Source organism: Mya arenaria, chromosome 4, assembly GCF_026914265.1.
Source record: "Mya arenaria isolate MELC-2E11 chromosome 4, ASM2691426v1".
Classification (NCBI taxonomy): Eukaryota; Metazoa; Mollusca; class Bivalvia; order Myida; family Myidae; genus Mya; species Mya arenaria.
Window position 1 is genome coordinate 50,709,374 of NC_069125.1, and position 26,561 is coordinate 50,735,934.

At 35.7% G+C, this 26,561-nt stretch overlaps 1 protein-coding gene across 2 annotated transcripts; it reads left to right on the plus strand.

Annotated features, from left to right (window-relative positions):
* Nucleotides 1-294: 294 nt before the first annotated feature.
* On the plus strand, nt 295-25,412 carry LOC128231252 (lactase/phlorizin hydrolase-like). Of its 2 annotated transcripts, none has more exons than XM_052943819.1 (54): nt 295-510; nt 643-689; nt 859-1,017; nt 1,162-1,248; nt 1,624-1,765; nt 2,079-2,294; nt 2,461-2,572; nt 2,755-2,930; nt 3,138-3,268; nt 3,430-3,595; nt 3,917-4,047; nt 4,854-4,974; nt 5,170-5,309; nt 5,589-5,760; nt 6,623-6,865; nt 7,103-7,232; nt 7,478-7,662; nt 8,179-8,345; nt 8,596-8,758; nt 8,845-8,975; nt 9,123-9,297; nt 9,416-9,498; nt 10,231-10,423; nt 10,914-11,159; nt 11,297-11,393; nt 11,500-11,684; nt 11,901-12,063; nt 12,218-12,348; nt 12,599-12,729; nt 13,325-13,579; nt 13,684-13,759; nt 13,866-13,973; nt 14,204-14,428; nt 14,917-15,046; nt 15,575-15,759; nt 15,888-16,050; nt 16,210-16,349; nt 16,804-16,934; nt 17,048-17,308; nt 17,405-17,480; nt 17,590-17,697; nt 17,915-18,020; nt 18,155-18,291; nt 18,737-18,863; nt 19,604-19,788; nt 20,066-20,380; nt 20,586-20,713; nt 21,009-21,084; nt 21,224-21,405; nt 21,560-21,734; nt 22,181-22,423; nt 22,760-22,889; nt 23,066-23,250; nt 23,565-25,412. In XM_052943819.1, exons 1-54 carry the CDS (start codon nt 345-347, stop codon nt 23,918-23,920), a joined length of 8,592 nt encoding a protein of 2,863 aa, XP_052799779.1. In that variant the 5' UTR covers nt 295-344; the 3' UTR covers nt 23,921-25,412. The 2 variants fall into 2 exon arrangements, with proteins under 2 accessions (XP_052799779.1, XP_052799780.1); XM_052943820.1 differs by lacking the exon at nt 21,560-21,734 and adding an exon at nt 21,863-22,028.
* Nucleotides 25,413-26,561: the final 1,149 nt, after the last annotated feature.

Below are 26,561 nucleotides of genomic sequence, written 5' to 3' on the forward strand. Positions count from 1 at the left end.
TTAAATGCGCCCAAAATGAGTAAATTTAGGTATTTGTAGCACCACCCTGCAAACACGCCAATGAAAAGATGTACTAATTTTTGACTTGCTTAAGATGTTTAAGTAATCCTCAAGACTGGACGACACCGGAATGAATATTAAAATCTGGATCTACACTTTTGAAGTATTGTGCTGTCTGCAAACTCATCCAAAACCAAACAACCAGCAATTGTAGACGGCCACATAACAGATTAGAACATATCGCTTGAGAGACGGAGGATTGAAATTGTTCTCCTGCATGAATAAATTGATATTTGTTTAAAATATCATTAACAATGAGTGCAGTTTAGATTTATAATAAATCAATGAAAAACAAGATGGATTTAATTCGGTTCGCTTGTTTTATTTTCTTGCTAGTAATTGGTGTTTCGACCGATGACTTTTTGTACGAAAAATTTCCGTCCAGCTTTCGATGGGGCGTGGCTACGCGCGAATATTACCCTGGAAATAGTATAAAGAACAGCGAGGAGGGTATGTACTGGTATAACAAATACTCATTGTCGTTTAATCACTTCTTACATATCGTTTGGTTATTACCTCGTCAATATGACGTTTCTATAAGGTTTGTAGCATAATTGTACCTACAATTTACCTTTATTTCAGCGAACAAACAGCTACGAGAGGACATATCATCGTTAAAAGAATTAGGGGTACACACATTTGTTTATCGTATATATTGCATAGCTATGAAAGTGTCCCATATGTATTTCGTATTCAGATTACTGTCTGCATGTAGGCTATGATTTTGCTATTGCAGATACCAGTCTGGATTCCATTTTTTATCAGATAATTTAAATATACAAATATTGTATTTTTCAGGTGACAAGTTTCAAATTCGCCCTTGATTGGTCACTCTTGGCACCAAATGCGACAACTTTGCAACCCTCGGCAGTATATTTCTATCAAAATGCAACCTCCGAGCTAGTGAAATCGTCAATAACCCCTCACATAACAGTGTTTGATGAATCGTTTGCGAAGGTATTGGTGAAACGAATTTACATCTCATGTAATCGTATCTGCCAAAGGCGATAAAGAAAGCCGTATTTTAAATCGTAAGCCATTTAACACTCTTTCTCTGTATGTTATTTTTTTTGCATTTCAAAATGTGATTTTAATGTGCAGACTATCAGCGGATGGGCTTCTCCAGGTATCGACGAATCTGCATGCACCCGTGGGCAGCGAATTGTGAACGAGTTTCCTTTAAAAACGGTACATGTTTGTTTTTGTTTCTTTGCGTTGAAGAAAGAAAAGTAAGAATTGTACGTTTATATGTGTGTTCTAGTTCCAAGAGTTCTACCTGAAAATAGTTATGTTTAAACTTTATTTATTTATCATATATCTATTGTGAAGAAAGTTATATAAAGTTGTGCTTCCCCATCCCCCACCCAACCCGGATTGATGTCCATCATCCAAACTCACATGCGCCCAGGCAGGGAATCGAGCTCTGGTCCCCTTGGTGAGAAGTGAATGCGCTAACCACTGTGCTTACCGGACAACTTAATAGTTGTAGTGGTTCATATTTGAGGACGGAAGAAAGTAAAAACGATAATGATATGTTGACCAAACGTTGCTTTTTGAACTCAGGACATCACGTGGATAACATTTTCTGACCCGATATCCTTAGCAGCGATGAGCTACGGGGAAGATACCCAGCAGTATTATCAGGCGGTACATAACATGATTCTGACACATGCCTGTCTGTCCGTGTACATCAAGTCACGCAACGGTAAGCTGGTCTTTTATATCTTATCAGCAATTGCAGTGACATCTATGTGATTCGGTTGTTACATAAAGTACACGTAATCGGTAAGCATACTAAGGTACAAGTATTCTTGTGAATGATATAGACAGAGCTTTTAGCTTTTATTTAAATGAAATATTATCATTTTTAATTCGCATTGTATTTACTTGTTTAACGTTAGTATACATACAGTTTAAAATAAAAAAAACAACAACAACATTTATTTGTCTTGTTAAAACAATGTACATAATTATATGCCGTATTTATGAGATTGAAACAGTTCATTGACATTTTTCAGGAACGGTTGGCTTAGACCTGCAAGCTAACTTTTACAAAGCCAAGAACCCAGATGTTTCTGGGTCGGACGACGCAGTCAATAGAGCCCAACAGTATGGCATGGCTTTGTTTGCCGAGCCGATTTTCGGCAATACCGGAGATTACTCACCTACAATGAAAAATATTCTGGGCTCAAAACTCCCAATTTTCACAGCTTCCCAGAAAACCAATTCTAGAGGTATGACTACCTTTTCGGGAAAATATCTGATGAACCATGATATTCAAAAATAATTTTGCTTTACAACGTGTCCTCACTTATTAAGCTTTTTCAACCTCTGACATAAACTTAACGTACTTTGCTACACTATTGACTGAATAGTTTTAATATTTTCTTGCATAACCAGGAAGTGCTGACTTTTTGGGTGTGATTCACTACAATACCTTTCTCGTCAAAAGTGACGATTCCAAGTCAAACTCCCGTGGATTCCAGCTCTCCCGTGACCAATCAACGTTACGGTAACCATACAGTCTTAGCTTTTATTCTCTTTTTCTTCTTTCCAAAATTGCACTCTTTATGAAGTGTACGTCAAACATTCAACAACCACTCATACATGCTGTAAACAATAAGTATTTTATTCGGAACAGATCGTTTCCGCTGATGCCATGCAATGCATGCTATATGTTTTTCTTTTATTTAGAAAAGATACCTACTTTTACCCGGAAGGATTATTTCACGTGTTGACACAGCTGTCCGCTAAATATCCGTCTTTGGACATGTACGTGTCTGAGACAGGTGTTGCGATGAAGGACGAGGGAGTCGGAGATAGAATGCGTGTGGAATGGGTCAGAGAGTATGCGAACCAAGTGTTGAAGGGTATGTATGTTCAAAGCATGATAGCACAAAATGGTACTGCCGTTGTATAAAATTGGCAAGGCGGGGTTTTGCCGTATGCCATTAATGTGTTTCCAAGGCACATGCGACTAGCTTCCATATAAAGTATTGCATTTCATTCTGTCTTAATAAAAATAACGTTGAATTAAATCTTAACAAATCCCCCAAATTAATAGTTCATTTTTTCAGCAATGCTGCATGGTAACGCAACCTTGGTGAAAGGCTTCAATGTTCGGGATTTAACGTCTCACAACTATGGAGTTTTTAAGATGGATGGTAACTTAAGGCATAAGAAAACATCAGCAGTCCTTTATAAACAGGTACATTTTATGTAGAAACAGCAAACTACTGCCTCTTATGTGGGTAATTTCACAAAGCAAGTTAGAGCAAGGTAAAACTTTCATTCCTACGTTAAAACAATGGAAGTGCATTGTTGTAAAGGGTGGCAATATTTCAAAATTTTCATTTTTACTCAAAAAAGATCATCAAAGATGGCGGTTTCGAGCGAGGTTATTGCGGACCAGGCGGATTTCCGAGTGGGCGAATCGAGCACGTGGACGGGATATACTATGACATGTTTCCTGAGGACTTTGCCTGGAGCTCTGCTACATCAGCCTACCAGATCGAGGGAGGTTGGAACGAAGACGGTAAGGGCCTTGCATTACCATTAGATGCCTGTTTTCACGCTTGAATGAACAGAACACAGAACATAAGTTCATTAATGTTATGACATGTTGCTTTCAATCCCCGATCGAATATTCGCTTGACTTTTAATGTGGACACATGTATATACACACATGTATGCTTACTAAGTTAACAAGCTCGCGCTTATAACTGTTTTCAAAATTGAGCTTAAACTAATAAGTTTATATTTCAGTACCTCAAAAAATAGAAAGAAAGGAGAAAAATATAATCAACAACACATGGTCGCATACGAAAGTAATCAGTTTTTTTAATCTATGTTTCAGGCAAGGGAATGAGCATTTGGGATGAACATGCGAACACGCCAGGGAAGGTGCTTAACAGCGATAACGGGAAAGTTGCCTGTGACTCCTACCACAAGTATATGGATGACGTCAAGATTCTGAAAGACCTAGGGGTAATATATTGCTACAGTTGCACAGTGACTGGGTGATTTAGTAGGTTTTCATTCAATTATACAATAAAAGTTACAGGAACAAGCCAAGTAGCCAACACTTAACGAATCTTCAGTTTAGAGGCAAAATGTTAAGGCATAAGACATACGACAATAAAACACACAAAGAAGAACTACACATGCATCAAGTTCTTATTAACAAATATTCGAGTCAGCGATCAGCAAAACAGGGATTCACTGGGGTGGTGGTATTGAACGTTCAAAATGAGTACTCAGTGATTTTGTTATTATATCATCGTATGTTATGCACCAGTCAAATGTAACCACGCCTCCATGTCCGGGGGTATACCGGGGATAGCCGGGGAAATGGGCCATGGTTTTACCTTCCAGATGGCCCCTCTGTGCCGGGTGAATGCGGTGGGGTCCCTGGGTTGCGGGGGCATTTGGGGGGATTGTACCAGCAGGCCGTCTCCGCAGGGTTGGGACTTTACCTGGGTTAAGCTGGACCGAAAGGCAAAGTTCCTGCTATTCCCCGGACCTGGGGTGGGGGGTTACAATTGACTGGGGCATTATTGTATATGTTATTTATCTTAACATCCGCTTCCAATATTACAATGAAAACTACTGGGGCGAGCCCCGTATTCAAACATTTAAATATAAACGCTGTTTACAGCACATGTTAAGGGCCCAAATGATACTGAACGTATACACACCACGAACTGCCCATCAACGCATTAAATTGGTTTGTCCATTAGTGATGAAATTAACACTTCGAATACTCATTGCTTGAAGATTTTATTCATTTTCAGACAAAATATTACCGATTTTCTATCGCTTGGACTCGTCTCATGCCAGATGGTACTAACAAGACTATAAACGAGAAAGGAATCGCCTATTATAATGAACTCATTGATGCTCTCAAGGATGCAGGTAATCTATCTGGTTTGGTACGATATAAACAGCAATGCTTTATTGCGTATATCATGAATTTATTAGTTTTCTTTTAAAAATCAAAGAACTGTTTACATACAATGATCAATCATATTCACAAGACAATTTGATTTGTCAATATGTGAATGTGTCCGCTCTAAAGCGTTTATTGTATCATATTACACGATAATGCAGGTATTGAGCCGATGGTGACTCTCTACCACTGGGACTTGCCCCTTCACCTTCAGAAAGAGAATGGCGGCTGGCTTAACCAGTCTACAACTGAACACTTCGAACAATATGCCAAGCTCTGTTATGAAAGATTTGGAGATAGGGTACATATTGATTTACAACATTTATCTTTGATCAAAACTCATTTTTAGTTTCAATTAGTTTTCATTTGGCAGTCCTATTTGCTCAAGGTATGGAAAGCTCGTTGAAAACACTACTTGATATATTAAAGGAAAAACGAGGGAAGAGTAAATAAATCAGTGTCTCATCGTCATATATTTCAGCTTCTTTGATGTACGGTAATATCTAAAGAAGATAATTATTTGTTTAATTCGTTAATAATATTTACTTGGTCATAATTATAGCTGTTTGTCACGTTTCAGGTAAAAATCTGGATCACATTCAATGAGCCCTGGATAGTCGCTTACCTCGGGTATGGCGTAGCGTCCTTTCCGCCACAGATTTGGTCGCCAGGAGAGAACGTATACATTGCTACACACAATATCATACGGGCGCATGCGAAGGCGTATCGAGCGTACCCGAAGGAACAAAATGGTATTTAAGCTGCACTCTCACAGATTAAACGTCTTGGCAACCTTTTTTCCATTATTTTTGTCTTGGAACGAGCCAAACTATGCCAAAATGCTTGTAAACCAGTCATATAAGACTGCTGACTAAAACATAGATCGCCGATTACTTTATTTAAGTTCAAAAATTGATGTAGTATGCAAAATCTTAAACCGTAAGTAACGCTTTAAGCCATAAAACATTGATTTTCGAAGGGAAATGTGAACATCTGCGATCTGATCTTTTGTCACCAATCATTTATCACTGGTATGCAGATATTTACTCAAAAATTTGGTCATTCCAAGACAAAAAATAAAAAAAGTTATAAAAACAGTAAATCTGTGAGAGTGCAGCTTTAAAGATTTAAGGCGTAAAAATGTAAGTTTGTTTCAGGTTTCCCGACCTGTCCTATTGTTTCGCCCCGACCTTAGACGTTTTTACTGCCTCGAGTAACATATTTTTCATTCGTTTGATTTTCCTGTATTGACATTTAAAAATGAAGTCTTTTCGTCCTTTTACAATACCAGCGATTCAAATATTGAGTGTGTCGATGTTCTGAAGCATAAAGTAGGTTTTGGTAACAGAAAGACTATTAAGTTAACAAAATAGGCTAATAAATAGCATTCCAATATTTCTTCCCAGACCTACCTTCCCCATTTTTGTCATGAAATCAGAAACAAACATATTATTTTCAGGCTTAATAAATACATTCATCGTAAACATTTCAAGAAGTTTCATTTGCAAAGTAGCATTTAAACAAATTTGTCTACACAAAAAATACATTGAAATAATTAAATGTAAAAAAATTGCGAATCGTTTTGTTTGATACAATTCAAACTATTATTTTCAGGTCGAGTCGGTATAACACTGAATGTTGGCTGGTCTGAACCGTTCGACATGTTTAACCCCGATGACCTTGAAGCTTCCGACAGGGATATCAACTTCAACCTTGGTTGGTTCGCCCATCCCATCTATGTGAACGGAGATTATCCAGAGGTCATGAAAATAAATGTGGCTGAGAAGAGCAAAATCCAAGGCTACAATAAGTCTAGGCTGCCAGAATTCACATTTCAGGAGAAAATTTTCATCAACGGTAACAGAAATGTTGTGTCTTATCTTGGACTTTGCGACAAGCAAATTCAAATGTAATGAAATGAAGTTTATAATTTACCTTTTCTCTGAATCGAGATAAGCTTTCTTACAAATGTTCAGTTAGCTTTATACAGTACATAATTTCCTTTTTCATAGATGTATGCATTCTTTAAAATAATGAACTTGCACACATTTTTTTAAAGCAATTATCTATATTATATCTATTTTATTTAAAAAGGTACCTTTGATTTCCTTGGTCTAAACTTCTACTCGTCTAGTGTGATAACGTCTGACAAGAAAACGGACGAACAAGGTAGCTTTGACGACGACAAGGATATCCGCGGTGCTGGGACACAGGACTGGATAGGGTAATGGTTACAAGTCGAAACTCGTTAAGACTTATTACAAATTTGTAGGAAGTAGTAATATATATATATATATATATATATATATATATATATATATATATATATATATATATATATATATATATATATATATATCCCAAGTTAATACCGCCACAGTATACAATAGTTCAGAGTAGAAGTGTGGTTTATCCAATTTTAACCACCCGACATATGTAAACAATGAACACAATTTTATATCACAACAGATCTGGATCGGACTGGCTACGAGTTACTCCCTTTGGGATGCGTAAGATTCTCAACTGGTTGAAGAAGGAATACAATAACGTCCCGGTTTACGTGACAGAAAACGGCATCTCGGACAGAAACGGAACGCTCAGGGATTATCACCGAATTCATTACTACAGAACGTACATCAACGAAATGCTCAAGGGTAGGTTTTTAAATCATCCAAAAGAAACCACAGGAAAAAGCCCAGTAGCAAGTCAATTAGTGACATGAAACCCAACGTCAAAAATTGAAAAAAACAACAACACACACACACACACACACGTTTTAACACATTTAATACAATTGTTTTAATATACATGTACCAAAAAGGATGAACAAATGTCGAAAACAATGGTGCTTAAGAAGGATACCGAGTTTATTTTGAAAGAAATGTGCAAAAAACACGTTATTTCTACCTAATGAGACGATAGTAGATCGCAGTAAATCTTTTAGCATTCACCAAACATTTAATATTTTTGCGTTCTCAACTATTACCTACACTGTTATAAGACAGTTATCAGTAATTAAAATATTCCATAAATGCATTTTTTAGTAAGTAGTTAAGGTTTATCACTTAAAAGTTATGTCTTTTATACTTATGTATGTATTGATTTTGAATAAGAGTGTCACTTAACAGTGTTAGTTAAAGTGTTTAACAGTTTTGATTGATGCCCTGTAGCTATCAAGTTGGATGGATGTAACGTGCAGGGTTATACTGCTTGGTCGCTGATGGATAACTTTGAATGGGGCGTTGGGTATGCAGAGAAGTTTGGGTTACATTACGTAGACTTCAAAGATCCAACAAGAACCAGAGTACCAAAGGGATCAGCGTATTGGTACAAACAGGTATGTATCTTATGCCTTTTCTGTTCTTTTTAATAGACAGGAACAGCCATCATTATAAAGAACACAACTGTTCAATCGTATTAAACTCGATTGAGTTGTCTTGATATTTCATTTTATTCAAAAATATGTAAGATGCGTGTTTAAATAAAAGACATCAGTACAATCATAATAGAAACACCTTTGGGAAACCTTTTCTAAGCATTAGCCACATGTTAATATATAGATTAACACATGGACATTCACAATCTAGATTGTTGCGGAACATGGCTACCAAGTCGGATACCCAGCCATTGGAGGACGAGGCACAGCTCCGGACTATGTCGGCAAATTTCTGAAGGGCAAATTTCCCACAGGTTTTATGTGGGGTGCGGCAACATCTGCGTATCAAGTAGAAGGCGCTTGGAATCAGGGGGGTGAGTGTTTGTCTGGTTGAAATTATTGAATTTTATTGATGACATGCGTACAGTGTAATTACACGATACTGTTCTATTGTACACAGGTAAAGGGCCGAGTGTGTGGGATACATTTAGCCGAATGCCGGGCACAATTTTGGAAAATGAAAATGCAGATATAGCCGCCGATAGCTATAAGCATTATAAAGACGACGTCCAACTTCTTCGTCACCTAGGGGTATTTTCGAATTTAATACCATTTTTGTCTTGTTTATTTCCCTGCTTAACATACTTCTTATAACACTGTTTTGAAGTCCTATAATTCATATAGTTAGCTAAAAAGATAGTATATTTGATATAAACAAATGGCGATTTTTATTTGCAGGTTTCATTCTACAGATTTTCAATCTCTTGGACTCGCATCTTTCCTAAAGGCAGAGGCCAATCTGCAAATATCAACGGCATAAACTATTACAACAATCTTATTGACGAGCTTTTAAAATGGAATATCCAACCGGTAGTAACATTGTATCAGTGGGACCTGCCGCAAACTTTGCAAGGTAAATATCATAATGTTGGTTCACCTTATACTGAAAATATGATTTGAATGTATTGTTGTAAAATGATAATTTATTGGATTTTATAAACCGATTCAACTCTTTTTCATCTATGTTGTAGATCAAGGAGGATGGCTTAATGCAACAACTGTGGACGCTTTTATTGCATATGCTGAGGAATGCTTCTCTCAATTTGGTAGTAAGGTAAGTTATTGTGCAAACGAAACACTTAATTGGAAAGAAGTATATTCACTGCCATATATAGCAACAATTGACACATGTATACGAGCCTTTCAGTTTAAGATAATCAACAGAATTATACCAACAAATAAATATCTATTTAAATGCAAATTATCCAATTCTAGTTTATGCAACTTGTGTTCCAACTTTGAGGAAACAATAAACCACATGTTCTGGGAATGCCATATCATACAAGACCTGTGGAATAATTTGAAACGCTTTCTCCACTCAAAAAATATTAGAATTGAACTAAATCTAAAATATGTTTTATTAGGAATAATCGTTGAAAGAAATTATAGCTGCATTAACTTCATAGTTATACTTTTAAAATTCTACATTTTCTGTTAAAAAAAACAGAGAAACCATTTCTTACTTCCGAAATTTTGAAAAATACTTATATATTCGGTATTTTCTTTCTTTCATTTTTTTTTCGCCCAATCTCCCCCCTTTTTTCTATATCAGAAAATCGCAAAACAATTGGTTCTTCATATGAAAGATACTTTTTATATACATGTCGAATGTTTTCTACGTATAGCTGTGTGAAGTGCTTTTTGTATATGTTTGAATAAAAAAAAGTTATTGTGCAAACAGCATTGTGACATTTGTTGCCATATTTAGGATTTAGGATTCACGAGAATGGTTAACTAAGGCATTTAATTGAATCTGTAATGAACATTTAGTCTTGTGGCTTTTCAGGTAAAGATTTGGCTGACCATTAATGATCCATACGCAGTAAGTACCCTCGGATATCCTGATGGCTATCAAGGCCCAGGTTACCAAGCAACTACAAGGTTTAGCCAAGACTCATTCCAAAGGGCTCACAACCTTTTGAAAGCCCACTCAAAAGTGTACCGATTGTATAAACGGAAACATGCTGACACACAACAGGGTAAGTAGCTTCTAAAGTGCGTTTTATAACATGTGTTTCACAATATCATGTTATTTATAAATCAACGAAGTCTTGTATATATTCATTATTTTACGTTTACAGATACTACAAGATGCACTCTTACTCCCAAATAAGATTTACCACAATTCTAATACTTTTTTTTGATATTAAAAAAATGATAAATAAATGTCGAAAACAATTGTTCTTATGAAGGATACCGAGTTAAATTTGAAAAAAATGTTCATTAAACATGGTATTTCTACATTATGAGACTGAAGTTGATCACAGTAAATCTAGCATTCACCAATCATTTAATATTTTTGCATTTTCCGTTATTAAATACAGGGTTACAAACATGTTATAAGTAATAAATATTCTCCATAAATGCATTATTTAGCAAGTAGTTAAAGGTTTATCGGTCAAAATTGATGTGTATGTATTGATTGTGAATAAGAATGTCACTTAAATATCAGCATTACCATTTTTTTAGGTAAGATAAGTATTTCTCTGTTTGGTGATTGGCATGAGCCTAAAGATGAATTCCGGCCAGATGACTGGGAAGCCTCAGAACAAGCAATGCAAGGAAGCCTCGGGTGGTTTGCTAGTCCTCTATTTGGAGGGGAGGGAGATTATCCAGAGATGCTAAAAAAATCTATCGCGGATCGAAGTATTGCTGCTGGTTTGCAATCTTCATTGTTACCGGAATTTACAGACGCTGAAAAAGCCGAACTGAACGGTATTCTAATATTATCTTTTTATCATAAGTAAACACTCTTGTTGTTCATTATCTATTTTTACGTTGTACAGTGCCACAAAGCTTACTTAGATGTTTATTGAAATTCACTAAATATTTTGCTTTTTATTATTTTCTAGGCTCAGCAGATTTCTTCGCTTTGAACGTTTACTCAACTGCTGAATGTACTTTGGTCTCAAACAAAATGCAGTGCTCTTCTAACCCAAAATGGAAAGGGTACGAACAATGTCCAAGTTGATATATACTAATACTTTGTGGTCATTTTGTAATCCATTGGATGTCTATATGTAGCTTCTTTTTAACCTGACCGTTCTATCTGTAGATCCGGGTCACCTTGGCAAAAGGTGGTACCATGGGGAATGAGGAAAACTCTTAACTGGGTGAAACATTCATATGGTGATACGCCCATTTATATAATGGCAAACGGTGTCTCTGGTGTTGACAAATCAACAAACGACACTGACAGAATTATGTTCTTGGAACAAACCGTTGATGAAGTTTTAAAAGGTAAAGCATTTTTGTAATATTCTATAACGTTAAATACTAACTTTAATTTAGATAATGCAGCAGGGATAAATTTTGCATACAACGTGCAACCTACATAACTAAAGGAAGGTTGGACTTCACCAACGATAGCGTAATATTAAATGACCTAATGTCTGAACATACACGTGCTCAATTTAATTAAATCCTATATCTAAAAGTATGACCTTTCCCCTTCAGCCATTGTGTTAGACAATGTTGTCGTTCATGCTTACACGGCCTGGTCGCTGATTGATCAGTTTGAATGGAACAATGGCTTTAATGAGTCGTTTGGACTTTTCGCTGTTGATTTTAAGGACCCCAACCGAAAGCGAACTGCTAGGCGATCTGCAGTATTTTACAGGTAAACGGTTATACTGCTAAATATTTTAAGTTCTATTTTAATATGCATCACAGAAGTACTAAGTTTGACTGACTCTAGCATATTACCAATAAGGACAAAGTAAATCAGATTTTTTAAATTTTGCTGTTAAATGTTTGTTATTATTGTATTTCAGGAACATCATAGCAAACAACGGTTTTAAGACAGACATACCTAGCCCGGATGAAGTCATTTGGGGCAAGTTTGCTGACGATTTCCAGTGGGCGACCGGAACCGCTGCTTACCAAGTAGAAGGCGGTGAAGGAGGTAAATATCTTTATTGATAGATACTTACGTACACATTGAAAAATATTATAATCAACACATATTGTTAACAAAACAACACAATCCAACCGATAGAACGATACCAGTTTTGTATCAACGACCTCATCTTTCATTTTACATAAAGCGATAACTAAGACGTTTGTAAACAAATCTGATCAGGCGATTTTCTCACTTATAAATATACATAATTGAAAACCTGTTGTTTAATAAATTCACTTGAAATGAACTTTAGGTCGTGGCGCCACTATTTGGGACACATTTTCACGCGTACCGGGCAAGATATCAGACAATTCAAATGGAGACATCGCAGCCGACTTTTACAACCACTACCGGGAAGACATAAGGCGCCTTGAAGCACTCAAAGTAAGGGGTTTTCCTTTGTAGTGTTTAACCGTTATTTGTATTGCAACGCTAACGCTTTTTTATTCCAAATGGTGTTAATGAGGAAATATTAAGATATTATTATAGCGTTAATCATTCTGAGTTTTTTTCTAATGAGGTTGAGGCTTCCGACTTCGACCCTCATACGATATGTTAATCGACCGTGGACGTCCAAGGCTGGTTGGTGTGCAGCTGTAATGAAAAATAATGATCCCCATATAATAATAACAGCGATATCTTTTTTCTATATGACCACGTTCATCTCTATATACAATTGCTGCTTCTCGAATAGTGAAAATTATTGATAAAATGTTGTAGAAATAATAGCAGTACTACAGAAATACAGAAACAAGTAGTAGTAGTAGTAGTAGTAGTAGTAGTAGTAGTAGTAGTAGGCATTAATGTTGTCATCGTAAATGACGTTGTAGTTGTAGTAATTGCAGTAGAATAAGAGGTATTAGCTGTAGAAGCTGAAGGAATAGTTGCTCTTGTTTTGGTTGTTGTTGCTTCTGTAGTACGTTTTATAAACTCTTGCATAAATCATTAAAACATGTGTAAATATAAGATAACTTTACAGGTAAAAACATACCATTTCTCGATATCATGGGCTCGAATCTATCCACAAGGAAGTGGGAACACGAGCCAGGCAGGTGTAAACTTTTACAACAACCTCCTCGATGCTCTGACAGATGCTGGAATACAGCCTATGGTGACGCTATTCTACTGGGACCTACCGCAAACGCTTCAGGATAATGGCGGCTGGGAGCAGGCTTCCACCGTAGATGCGTTTGTGGCTTATGCTGAGACCTGCTTCCGGTTGTTTGGAGACAGGGTAGAAACCGATTTCAATATAAAATTGAGTTATTATTGACGTAAAATATATAACAAATATGCTTGATATTTATCAAATTATGCCCATAACATTTCTCTTTGTAGGTGAAACGATGGCTGACTGTCAACCAACCTGGTGTTTTCGCAAGGCTAGGTTATGATACCGGAAGTTTTGCCCCCGGTCAGTCACGTATCGATAAATATGTACCTGTGTTAAACATCGTTGTTAACGTTAAATATATATACATTTTTTTAGTTATTTCTTAAACAATTATTTATCTTTACAGGTATTCAAAGCAATGGCACAAAGGTTTACATAGTTGCTCATAACTTGATTAAAGCCCATGCGATGGCCTACAGGAAATATGAAACCACATTCAAAGCATCCCAGCACGGTAAATGTTTGAACGTTTCTAAGATTCTTTTGCCTGTTACGTGTAGACCATGCTTACTTATATCTAATTTAGTTGGCTAGTTGAAAAATATATCCTTATGCCTTTTTCCTGTTTCAGCACCTTAATAAATTGTTGTTGTTTTTGCCTAAAAGATTACAATAATTATCAGTGTTTGAGTACATATTTACAAGGACAGTGTTCGTTATACTAATGAAACCGCTGAATTGAAGGTGAGGTCGGTCTAGCACTCGATGCAGCATGGTGGGAACCTAAAAATCGTGATGATCCTATGGACTGGAATGCTGCCCAACGTGGGCTTGAATTTCACGTTGGCTGGTTTGCTGACCCAATACTTATCGACGGTGACTATCCACAAGTGATGAGGAAAGCCATTGACAGTCGAGGGGCTGGGCGATTGCCAACGTTTAATGAGAATGAGAAACGGATGATAAAAGGTAGAACCTACCTATTTATGAATAGCTTCAAAATTGTATGTTTTCTTTTTACATATTTATTTTCAATAATCCGAAGGATCAATGTTTTAAACGTATTAATGAATCCTCTTCATTGGCGGATCTAGTGGGTTGGGCTCATGGGTCCGTGTACTTCCCCCAGTCTACCGGCAAATGAACCCTCATTTTTACCTTAAGTTGATACCGTAAAACTGAAACGCTGATATTTATATATACTTAGTATTTTTCATAAGTAGGTAAACTTTATAAGATGTATAAAAGTATGCTTGATTGAAGGATTGAAATGCAGCAATAATTGTAAACGTGGCATTTCAAATTTCAGTGAAATAAAATTTTGAATTCCTGGATCCGCTACTGACTTATAGTATAATGCAAATGGCCTTCGATAAAATATCACATATGGATTCTTAAACAAGTTAAATTGTTCTTTCGGTTTATATGTCTTGAAATTATATTTTCTTACATTTTAGGTTCCGCAGATTACATAGGAGTAGCTCATTCCTCGTCATTTCTGGGTTTTCACAAGGAGTGTAGTATAGGCGAGCTTAATATAATGTGCGATATGGAAGTTGGCACAGAAACTAACCCTTTGTGGCCAAGGTATGTATATTTTGATCACACTGAACTTCATGTGGCGGCGGCTTTGCCGTTTGACGGTTTGTCCATCAAGACATTGTATTACGGGAAACATAAAACGTAACACTAGTCAACTTATTCTTGTTGACTTCGATTTTATGTCATGGCATTTTGAATAAATGCCCATTATCAATCAAAGCAGTGTTTCTTGTAATTTTTTCTACAGACAATACTAGTTCAACAGGCTTGCGATCGCCTTTATAACCTTATAAGTGTACAATATATAAATTAATATTATTGATAAACTGATCTTTATGAAAGTTATTAATGATTTGAACTTACAAATAAACCTGTAAATATTATCACCTATATTTTACCATATACTTCAGTAAAGCGTGAGTGTAATGGACAATGCATATATCTTTGTTTTAATCTACATTAAATGTAAATGTGTTTTCTATCTTTCAAACGATGCACATACTTGCTGTATTTTATCCAATCATCAACATAAAACAACTTATACTTACATCTGTATAATAACTTTCCGTGCAGCTCAGGTACCGAATATATGAGTGTGTACCCCAAAGGAATGCGTTACATTCTGAATTACATAAAGGACAGATATGATAATGTACCGGTGTTTATCACTCACAATGTAATGTCGGATAGCTCTGGCACACTACGAGATCAGCACAGAATCGACGTCATGTCTGCATATATCAACGAATTATTTAAAGGTAAACCGAAAGCAAATTCGATGTTTTTCGCATTTTAATGAGTTTTGTTCATAAATTTATCATAATACACAGTATACAATGTTAATAATTTAAATAACGATCAAATAATATGTGTGTTTGCTTTAAAGCGTCCAAACTTGACGGCTGTAATGTTCTTGGATACACTTGGTGGTCTTTTCTCGACGGGTTTGAATGGACGAGTGGATACAGTGAAAAGGCCGGACTGTACAAAGTCGACTTCACGGACACAAGTAGAACGCGGACACCAAGAGATTCAGCCTATTGGTACAGGTGGGTAGATATTTGCTTACATGTCAATCGCTTCGCTGCATTGTAGGTATAACGTGTTGTTCTGTGAACCCTTTAGCCGCTTCAAGGCTACTTGTGTCCTTCCACTTTTCCCTGGTAACGATAATATGTTTATTCTTTGAAACACTTTTCCTAATCTAGATCACTGATAGAGCAGAATGGCTTTCTGAATTCTACCAAAAGTTATGACGACGATTTTTACTACGGTACCTTTCCGGACGACTTTTCGTGGTCTGCAGCCACGGCCGCGTATCAGGTGGAGGGAGGCGTTAAGGACGGAGGTAAATAGTATTGCCTTACAATCGAATTCATTGTATACGCAGCGCATGTGTTGCCAATAACTGGCAGTGTTATGAAGATAAAAACATTTGGGGTGAGAGTGGTCTTGTGGATCAGGTGTCCGCCATTCACTCCAAAGGTTCTGGGTTCGATCCCCACAAAGAGTTCTGTTTCATGGCCGCTCAACAGTACTGGTTTCTTACCCAGAAACGGACACGAGCGCGATTTTATAACCTGTCAGCGTTTGTCCCACTCGATCTGAAAGAAATTAATATAAAGTGAAGTATAAATAAAGTGCAATTGCTATCTCCTTCGTGGTGGGGGCTGTTCATAAATATTTCTCAAAGCCTATATAGTATAAAAGTTTTTAAAAAATGCCCCGAAGTGCATACATGCAATTAAAAAAATGTATTAATTAACTAATTACAACACAATGTTTAAACTCTTATTTTCAAGGTCGTGGGGACAGCATCTGGGATGTGTTTTCACACACAACTGGCAAAGTTTTAAATGGTGACACTGGAGATGTGGCCGATGACAGTTACCATAAGTTTCCAGAAGACATTAACCTCCTTAGAGCTTTAAAGGTGACATACGTTTTAGATGACTGTATATCCCTTTATATTCGTTAATATGGTTTGCTAGTGAATATTGGTATCGCTTACAATGTGTAGTGATTCTTTTTGTAATTCGATTTTAGGTCAGTCATTACCGTTTTTCCATTGCGTGGCCACGTATATTTCCGAATGGAACTGGAATAGTACCAAATTGGGAAGGAGTAGATTATTATAACAGACTTATCAACATGCTCCTGGAAGCCAATATTGTGCCAATGATTACACTTTATCACTGGGACCTTCCCCAGATAATACAGGATGAAATTGGTGGTTGGCCAGACAGAAGAACGGCTGACTTGTTTGTAAAGTACGCTGACGTATGCTTTAAGGAGTTCGGGGATAGGGTATGTTCACTTTTTTTTTCGTTGATTAAACCATGTGTTTGAAAAAAAAATCAATTTGAAAAAGATTTATTAAAAAAACTGTGAACTTGATTTTAGGTAAAGTTTTGGATCACGATAAATGAGCCGTGGGTCGTAGCGTTCCTCGGATATGGCAATGGAGAGGATGCACCTGGTTTGTAATAAAACAATTTATCCGTTTATTAATTTATAATCATTTCAGCATATTAAATACTATGTGTATTTATGAAGTACTAAAATGCCATGAACAAACCACGTTTCAGGCATTGCACAATCAGGAACTTTAGATTACGAAGCCGCCCATACCCTACTTCTTGCGCATGCGCGTGCGTATCGACTGTATGAAAGAAAATACAAGGCTACACAGAAAGGTAAGGTGTTTAATATACACCAAACGTGTGCATTACAAATAAACTTCACATAGACATATCAGTCACATTACCTCACTGTTGTTGAATTGCGTGTAACGACACCTCTTTGTCAGCACAAACATTGTTATCGGTATATATGACATCAATGTTGTTGCAAGTATGCATTTATTAGTTAAACTACATAACATTGCATTGTATAAAAGTGATTGCCTTTTAGGTAAAGTTGGAATAACGCTGAACTGTGATTTTGCTGTACCAAAGGATCCTAAAAATCCTCTGGACATAGAAGCCGTGGAGAGGCGCCTGCAGTTCCATTTGGGCTGGTATAAATAGAACAATTGATTATTTTTGTGTACACTTGTATTACTGAATATATAATTGTATTGTTGGAGTACAGCCTGGATTATTTAAACTTGCACAAACCAGTAGTATATAGACTGGTATGTTTAAATTGTAGGTTTGCAAATCCTGTCTACGGGGATGGCGATTATCCAAGTATAATGCGTCGTCAAATTGATAAAAAAAATCGAGAACTGAACATCACGATACCGAGACTACCTCACTTTACGGAGAGCGAAAAACAATTGGTCAAAGGTACCATAATGAAGAAGAAGTTTCCTCGAAACAATATCATCTATAGGCTAATTTTATGAAACGATGTCCCCAACTGCTAATTCCATTTCTTTTGCAATCTGCACTTTTCGCAGATACATGTATTGATTATAAATTTATTGATTTTGCACTTACATTTATTGATTATGTACATATATTTAGTGATTATACATTTATTGATTGTGCACATACATCTATTAATATGCACATACATTTATTGATTAAACATTTATTGATTATGCACATATATTTTTTGATTATGCACATACATTTATTGATTATACATTACATTTATTGATTATGCAAATACATTTCACAGCGTGAAACAGTCTTAACTCAATATTAAACATTTAGTTACGGTAGTATTTTACCAAGAGTTCTCGATAATATATTTGTCTCTATAATGCAAAATAAATAATCATTTAAGGTTCCTTCGATTTCTTCGGCATCAACCAGTACACAGCCGCTCGCGTAGCTGACGCTCAATTAAAGGCAGACGGCACGTACTACAATGATATGGACATAGAAAGTGACCAAGATCCGTCTTGGAAAGGGTGAGTTTTTGATAAATATTCAATACACAGAAGGTCATTACATAGGCGTGCCATTTTCACTCTTGAATTGTCAGATATAGTTTCTTACAATGTCATGTGAAATCGCATGTACTATGTTGGTTATCTAGTTTTCACAATCACAATTAACTGTTTTATAGTGCACATAATTGTATGTAGTCGTGTCTTATGTATGCCGACATTCATGTAATACAACGGCATGAAGATGAAAATATTTCTATGAAAAATCTTTATATATTTAATGTTTTGACTCGTCCTTGTATTTTAGTTATGTAAACTTAATGTTAAAACAAAGAGTTTGGAGCTAATTTAGATATTGAATAGTCTGATTTTTGACAACAACGCTTTGATTGTATATTTGATTATATAGGACGATTGTTGTAGGAGAACATTGTTGTATAGTTTTTTTTATCAAAAACTTCTTTATTACAATTTACACGTATTTGGTTAAGATGAATGGTTTAGTACGAATATTCAGTATTTATGAAAAAAATAGAGAAAATATTTGATTATTTGACATATCTATCAACTCATTCTATGAAAAATACGTTTTAAAAAGTTGTAAAAACATGTATGATTTTGAATGTCTTTTGGTGTTATGTTGTAAATTGAGTTATGATTGTTGCAACATATATTATATCCCCAATATTATATCCCCTTTCTACAAAGAAGCAAAACGTTCTTGACGTCATGTATGTAAAGTCGATATAATATATTTGCAGGTCTGGGTCGTCATGGTTGTTCGTGACTCCTTTTTCACTTCGTGGAATGGTAAACTGGATAAAAGATCACTACGGCGATGTTCCTATCTATGTCACTGAAAATGGTCTGTCAGACTTCAATGGAACCCTGATGGATGGCCATAGGGTTTCCTATTACCGTGAATATATCAATGGGTTATTAAAAGGTATAGGATGTTCGTTCTTTAAAAGATGAAAATAAGAAAATAAGTGTTGTATTGCAATGTATTACGTATTTAGTTAAGGTGCAAAATATGAGAATTAAGGTTAAATGTCGATCAGGCCGTTTTATCCATTAATACTTATCTTATCAATTAGTTCATATAATTTGCGTATTTTCTACACCACATTCAATTGTTCCTAATACTGGCTTACAAATATGAATTGGATACAAGAAAACTGATGCAAGGTACGCGCTCTAAATAACTGTGTTATTCATTTTAGCTGTTGTATTTGACAATGTCAACGTAAAGGGTTATACGGCGTGGTCTCTAATGGACAATTTTGAGTGGTCAAAAGGTTACACGGAGAAGTTCGGAATTCACTATGTTGACATGAATGATCCTGAACGGCCACGAACGCCAAAACAGTCGGCCGCGTTCTATCGGGAGACCATTTTAAGGAACGGGTTCCCAGAGCATCCAGTGTCTACAGACCAAAGTTTCTTAGATGAGTTCTTGTATGGGAGTTTTCCAGAGGACTTTGCCTGGAGCGTTGCTACAGCTTCTTACCAAGTAGAAGGAGGATGGAACGAAGACGGTAACTATAGGACTCCAATGAATATTACTGGATTAAGTATTGTAACATCAGTATAACTTCAGTTTAAATCACGCTTAATTTGTTTGTTGGTTACTGCACATGAATATTATAGGCATAAAGCTAAGTTCATATTTTCAAATGTTTTCTGCCTCAGACAAAATGGTTTTCTAATACCCATTAAAAATTTTTCACAATGTTTCCACAGGGAAAGGGGAGAGTATTTGGGACTATTTTTCACACTCACATCTTATTTTAAACAACGACACCGGAGATATTGCCTGCGATACGTACCACAAGTTTAGGGAAGACATTGCTTTGCTGAAAAATCTCAAGGTACTACATTTTGTTCATGTTGCTTTCCATTTGAGGGGTGTGGATTGTTTTATTCGATGATTTAGGGGCAAGTGGCATTGCAAACTTATTAATTTACAATTATTATGTAATCTCCAAACTACTAAACTTTGTAAAGGAAGCTTAAGAAGTTGAGATCGAATCAGATAACAGTTACTGATCTGTTTCTTTTATTGGTATAATTTTAACAACGTCGAATGAGTGTGTTAACGGCTAGATCATTGTGTTAATTAATAGTATAGTATACTACACACACATGTATATTTTTTTTTCATAGGTTAACCACTACAGGTTTTCCATATCATGGCCGAGAATACTGCCGGATGGAACCAAGAGAAACATCAACGAGATAGGTAACTTGTTTTTGAGGTGTTATCGAAAATTTGCAAATGATGCGGTTCAGAGACGAATGAAATAATGAACAAATATTAATAACTTATCTTGTCCAGTTGATCAAGGAGGTAAAGTAATTTTGGTATTATATTATTAAAGGTATTGCGTATTACAACGAACTGATCAACGCGTTGTTAGATGCGGGCATACAACCTATGGTCACAATGAATCACTGGGACTCGCCGTTGACCCTGGAAAGACTAGGGGGATGGACCAATGATAGCATTGTAGACATCTTCACAGACTACGCCGATGTTTTGTTTGACAACTTTGGCGATCGAGTATGACCTTTTTGTATTTCTAAATGCGAGGCTTCTTTCAGCGATCTTTAATAAACCCGATATCATGTGTTCTATAATAGTCTTAAATCATGTTCTAAATGGTTTGTAGTTAAAACTTTAGTTCCATCTTACATGTACATCTGGTTTACTCCAGGTTAAAATTTGGGTCACACACAATGAGCCATGGGTTGTAGCTCACCATGGATATGAAACGGCCGAGAATGCCCCAGGCCACACACATCAAGGCTATAAGGCTGCGTACAATATGATTAGAGCTCATGGAAAAGTCTACAAGCTTTACAAAGAGAAATACAGAAACTTACAGAAAGGTATTTTTTTGAGGATTTCAATTTAATTTTCTCCATACCCTGGCTCATTGTGTGTGTAAAGTTTAAACGGTTGTTAGTTTTGTTTGCTATAGAATACATAGGTTATATCTGTTTTATCTATTCAAAAGGTAAAATTGTGGATGACGCATAATGAGCCATGGGTCCAGTCAAATTATATTTACGATCCTTATAGAAATGCATCGGAAAACGCGTACAGAGCAGCTCACAACTTGCTTCGTGCTCACGCAAACGTTTACCAGTATTATCAAAGAAATTATAGAACATCTCAAAAAGGTTGTTTTAATTAAAACACTATAAACTTGGTACTTTTAAGTAGACTGTTGTTTAAAGTAAATGTATAGTCATTGTCATACTTATTTTAATTATACACTCTTATATGTTTTTGTCTTACACAATTATATAAAATTAACTATTAACTTCTACAGGAATGGTTGGCATTGTTTTAAGTCATACGAACGGAGAGCCAATGGACAAGACCAGCTTGTCTGACATTGAAGCAGCTGAAACTTTCAACCAATTCTCTCTCGGTTGGTTTGCAAATCCGATATTTGGTAATGGAGATTATCCGGATGTCATGAAGTGGCAGGTCGGCAATAAAAGTTTGGAACAAGGGCTTAACAAATCCCGACTTCCGGTATTTACGGAGGAGGAAAAACTAATGTTGAAAGGTAAACATTAATACTGAGTCCTGCTTTTAATCTACCGATATGTATTCTTTCTATGTGTATAATAACATTACACCAAACTTATAATATGAGCAATGAAGACCTTGTGAAGCAGCTTTTGAAATAGTTTGTAGCTTATTGATCAACAACCTATGTTCAGAGTATTTTCAAAATACCCATTGAAGTCGAAATTGTTACATCACACTCATTATTTATATGAAAAACTAAAGAAACAAGTTCACTTGATGAATTAGTCACTTTAAGAATGTTCAACCATTTTTTTTATTCAAACAAATGGTTACTAGACTGAATTGAATGGTTTTGAAACAACTTTTTCAGGAAGCGGCGATTTCCTTGGTTATAATATGTACACGTCAACGCGGGTGAAGAGCGGTGTAAATAATCTAACGTTGAAGGGATTTGACTACGATATGGATGTTCATACAGAGCAAGATCCCTCTTGGGAAGGGTGGGTATTATCATGCTAGCATTTTAACAAGGTTAAAGTTCAGTTTTTTTTGTCCACTTCAAATGGATGTTGCTTATAGTTACTGTTAAGTAAAAGTTTCACTAGTTTCACTAGATATATTGTGAAAACGCTGCAGGGAAACCACATTTAAAAAATAATAATGTTCTTTTACGTAGATCCGGATCGGAATGGTTAAAAGTGACGCCTTGGGGCATGCGCGCTGGTCTCAACTGGATTCGTAGACACTACGAAAACATACCCGTCTATGTTACAGAGAATGGCGTGTCTGATAACACAGGTGACATTAACGATCTGTGGCGAATACGATACTATAGGGCGTATATCAATGAGGTTCTTAAAGGTAGGTTTCACTTTTTTATTTTGTAGAAATAAGTCCCAAATACTAATCGGGGTTGTCAAACAAAGAGTAAGATCAACATGAATGTGTTCACATTGATATTATTTGGTATAAAGCTTTGTATAAAATGGTGCACATGTATATGCCATTTATAATTGTTTGAATGAATTTACATTTGGTCGATAAAACAAAAACCAGGTTTTACTGGTTCATCTACAGGGCGTATTAAAAAGAAAAAGAAAGGAACACATTTGTAGTATAACGCTTAATAATTGGTGCTGTGTTGTCATGTTTTCACCATATGCTTGTATTTGTAGCAATCCGGCTGGACGGATGCGATGTTAGAGGATATACGGCTTGGTCATTCATGGATAATTTCGAGTGGATGCGGGGTTACTCGGAACACTTCGGATTACATTACGTCAATTTCTCTGATCCAAATCGACCCCGAACCCCAAAAGCCTCGGCAGCGTTTTATACGTCTATAATTGAAGACAATGGCTTTCATCGCGAGGGCCATGAAGTGACGTCATCGTCGCCACAGACAACAGTTTCACCTAAAGGACCAGATGGAACACGTCAGCCTGGCATCAATGCCAGCAATTTCAACAGTTACAAAGTGTCGCTTTTATTAATATCAATTGTTATGTTCTATATTCTGACTATTGTATGATAGATGTAGACTCTTTGAGGTTCTTCGTGACATATATTGTGTTGGAGTTGTTAGATGACAAGGCATTTTATGTAATAAGTATTTTATTCAATGTGCAGTGATGAAATGTAAACCAAATGTGTGTTGACCATAGTTATGCTTTTATAAATGACTTAAACATAATCATTATGATCTGACTTATATTTAACAATACAAAGAATTAAGTTGAATCGTGCAGTTCTTGATTAAAGCGTTATGTGACAAATATTCACGAATATAATGGAGCAGATGAAGTCATTTTCGAGGAAATATTAAGTGTAATAAATAGTCATTATCTTTTTTTAAAAGCATGGTATGCACGAAATGTGCGTTAACTAAACATTTCAGCAGTACCTTTTTGTTTCTGAGAATGGTGTTGTTATTTTCTGAAAGTCGAAAAATGTGTCCTGATATTGACAATTGAAGGAGTAAAATTTACGAACCGACAGTCAAGAAACTTTTTTTGACATTCAGGACCTAATGACACAGTTCACAACAACAATAAGATACCGATTTAAAGGTTTTAATTATGTGCATTCTGTCATATTCTATTTGTTAAGTTAATTCAAGAATATCATAAAAATGATTATTTTCTTCTCGATTTTGAACGCACTTGTTCCATTATTTTTGTGAATACTAGGGCTTGGTTTTCCATCGTGTTTACAGGCCCCAATTTCTCGAAACTTTTTAAGTTCCTTATAACAGGATAAGGTTAATCTTACTATTTTTGTTGTTCTATAAAATGTTTTAAATCTACTTCTTCAAGATTTTTTAGAAATTATGTAGGAATAATCTGTATGATTATCAGAATAAACCATTTTTCATTTATCAAAATCCATTTTCAGTATGTATTTTTGGCTAACTGAAATAAGCGACTTAAGCCTGTTAAGCTTAAGAAGTTTCGAGAAATTAGGGCCTGGTCTGAAAGTCAAAATGTATCCAAAATATCAAAATGGCACTTGGTATCTCGGTTTGATAGAGACTATTCGTACTAACAGTGTACTATTTTCGCACCCTAACACTTCAAATAACCATACTCTTAAGTATCACTTGTTGTATCAATGGTTTAGAATTACATCAAGTATCTTAGTCATGACGGGTGTTCAGAATATACTCGAATGACCTCTGTTATAAAATTGTGGTTCATGCATTGCTCTTAGAAAAATGCAAATTTCAGAAGAAGAAAAGGCCTTGTATATAGCCGATTATCAACGATTGAAGACATAATTTCTTAAATTGTCTGATGTTAGAATTCAAGTAAAGTCTAATAAATAACACAAACACACCTTCACCTTCAGTCCTTGCACTATATATCTTGGATCAGGCGATTACCACGAACGTTGTTATGGTTTTCGAAATAAATGTCATAGTATGTATATTATAAATAATAAATTAAAGGTCCAGTAGTTTTCATGTAATCAGTTATAAAACTTCAAAAATTTCTGAAAAAGCTATTATTGTGGTAATTAAGTAAAAGCACGAAATGTAGTATATAAATATATTGAGTATTTTATATATTTGTCATTTTCAGATCGTATTTTATTTTACGAATGGCGAATTTTAGCCAGTAGTAAAACTATTATTTTGATCACGAGTGAAATAAATTACGATCTTCACTGAAATAAAAGAAGCGTTTTTTTTGTTTATATTTGGAGATTTAAGGATGTCTTTATTGTTTTACTACAATTACGTACCTTTAGGGGCCTCCCACCTAAACCGGAAGTTCCCCCGACAAGCACAAAATAGTTTTCAAATGAATACATTTGTTCATCATTGAATCCTTAGATATCCCAAATATTGTTTTCTCAATATTGAACAGAAAGTATACTTTATTGCTTTGGATAATTAAAAAAAAATACAAAAAAACAACATTTTTTTAACAGTGAACGTCATGCCGACTTTGATTTTGAAACAATGATGTTACTCCAATTACAACGAAATTGAAACGGAAACAGTAATGACGTTGAAGTTTTTTTATGAAATGTCGTCCAGACATGCTGGTAACGTCACGTCAATTGGCGGATAATTTACTCACCGTAAAGCGATATCAAATAACGACGTTTTACCAATATTAACTCTTGTTCCGGGTAAGGGTAGGTCATTTGCTATGGATACTAAATATGTCGAGAGTAAAATAAAAAATAAAAGAAAAATACCAACGTTAAACCACAATTAGTTTAAAATACATTCTCAATAAATGTCAAGATAATAGCTATTTGCGTTTGTGAAAAATGACGTTATTCCGCGAACTTCTGGGGCACCCTCGTATGAATACAAGTTCGTCGCGATGAGACACCATTTCATTTTCATTTTTTTTTTAATGAGGCAGCCATGAAGGAGATTTAATGATGTCTTTATTTTTTGTCAAGTATATGCCCTAAGGCCTCCCACCGATACCAGAACGTAAACCGAATAGCACAATGTATTTCTCCAATGAATGTATTGTTTCGTCATTTAATCCTTATTTATATTGAATTTTGTTTTCTCAATATTTAACAGAAAGGCATGTTAATAATTTTGATAATTCAAAGGATAATTTAACGGTGCATAAATACATGTTCGTTGCGCGGGGACACTCTTTCATAGTTTTAGTCAGGCAGCTATGAAGTGGCATGTGTGGATT

Bases quoted from the DNA above. Each gene is read 5' to 3' on its own strand.
- LOC128231252 (XM_052943819.1), top strand. From the start codon at position 345: ATGAAAAACAAGATGGATTTAATTCGGTTCGCTTGTTTTATTTTCTTG. The intron at 511-642 runs GTATGTACTGGT...CCTTTATTTCAG, and splicing joins TATAAAGAACAGCGAGGAGG to CGAACAAACAGCTACGAGAG. The intron at 9,499-10,230 runs GTAAGTTATTGT...GTGGCTTTTCAG, and splicing joins TCTCTCAATTTGGTAGTAAG to GTAAAGATTTGGCTGACCAT.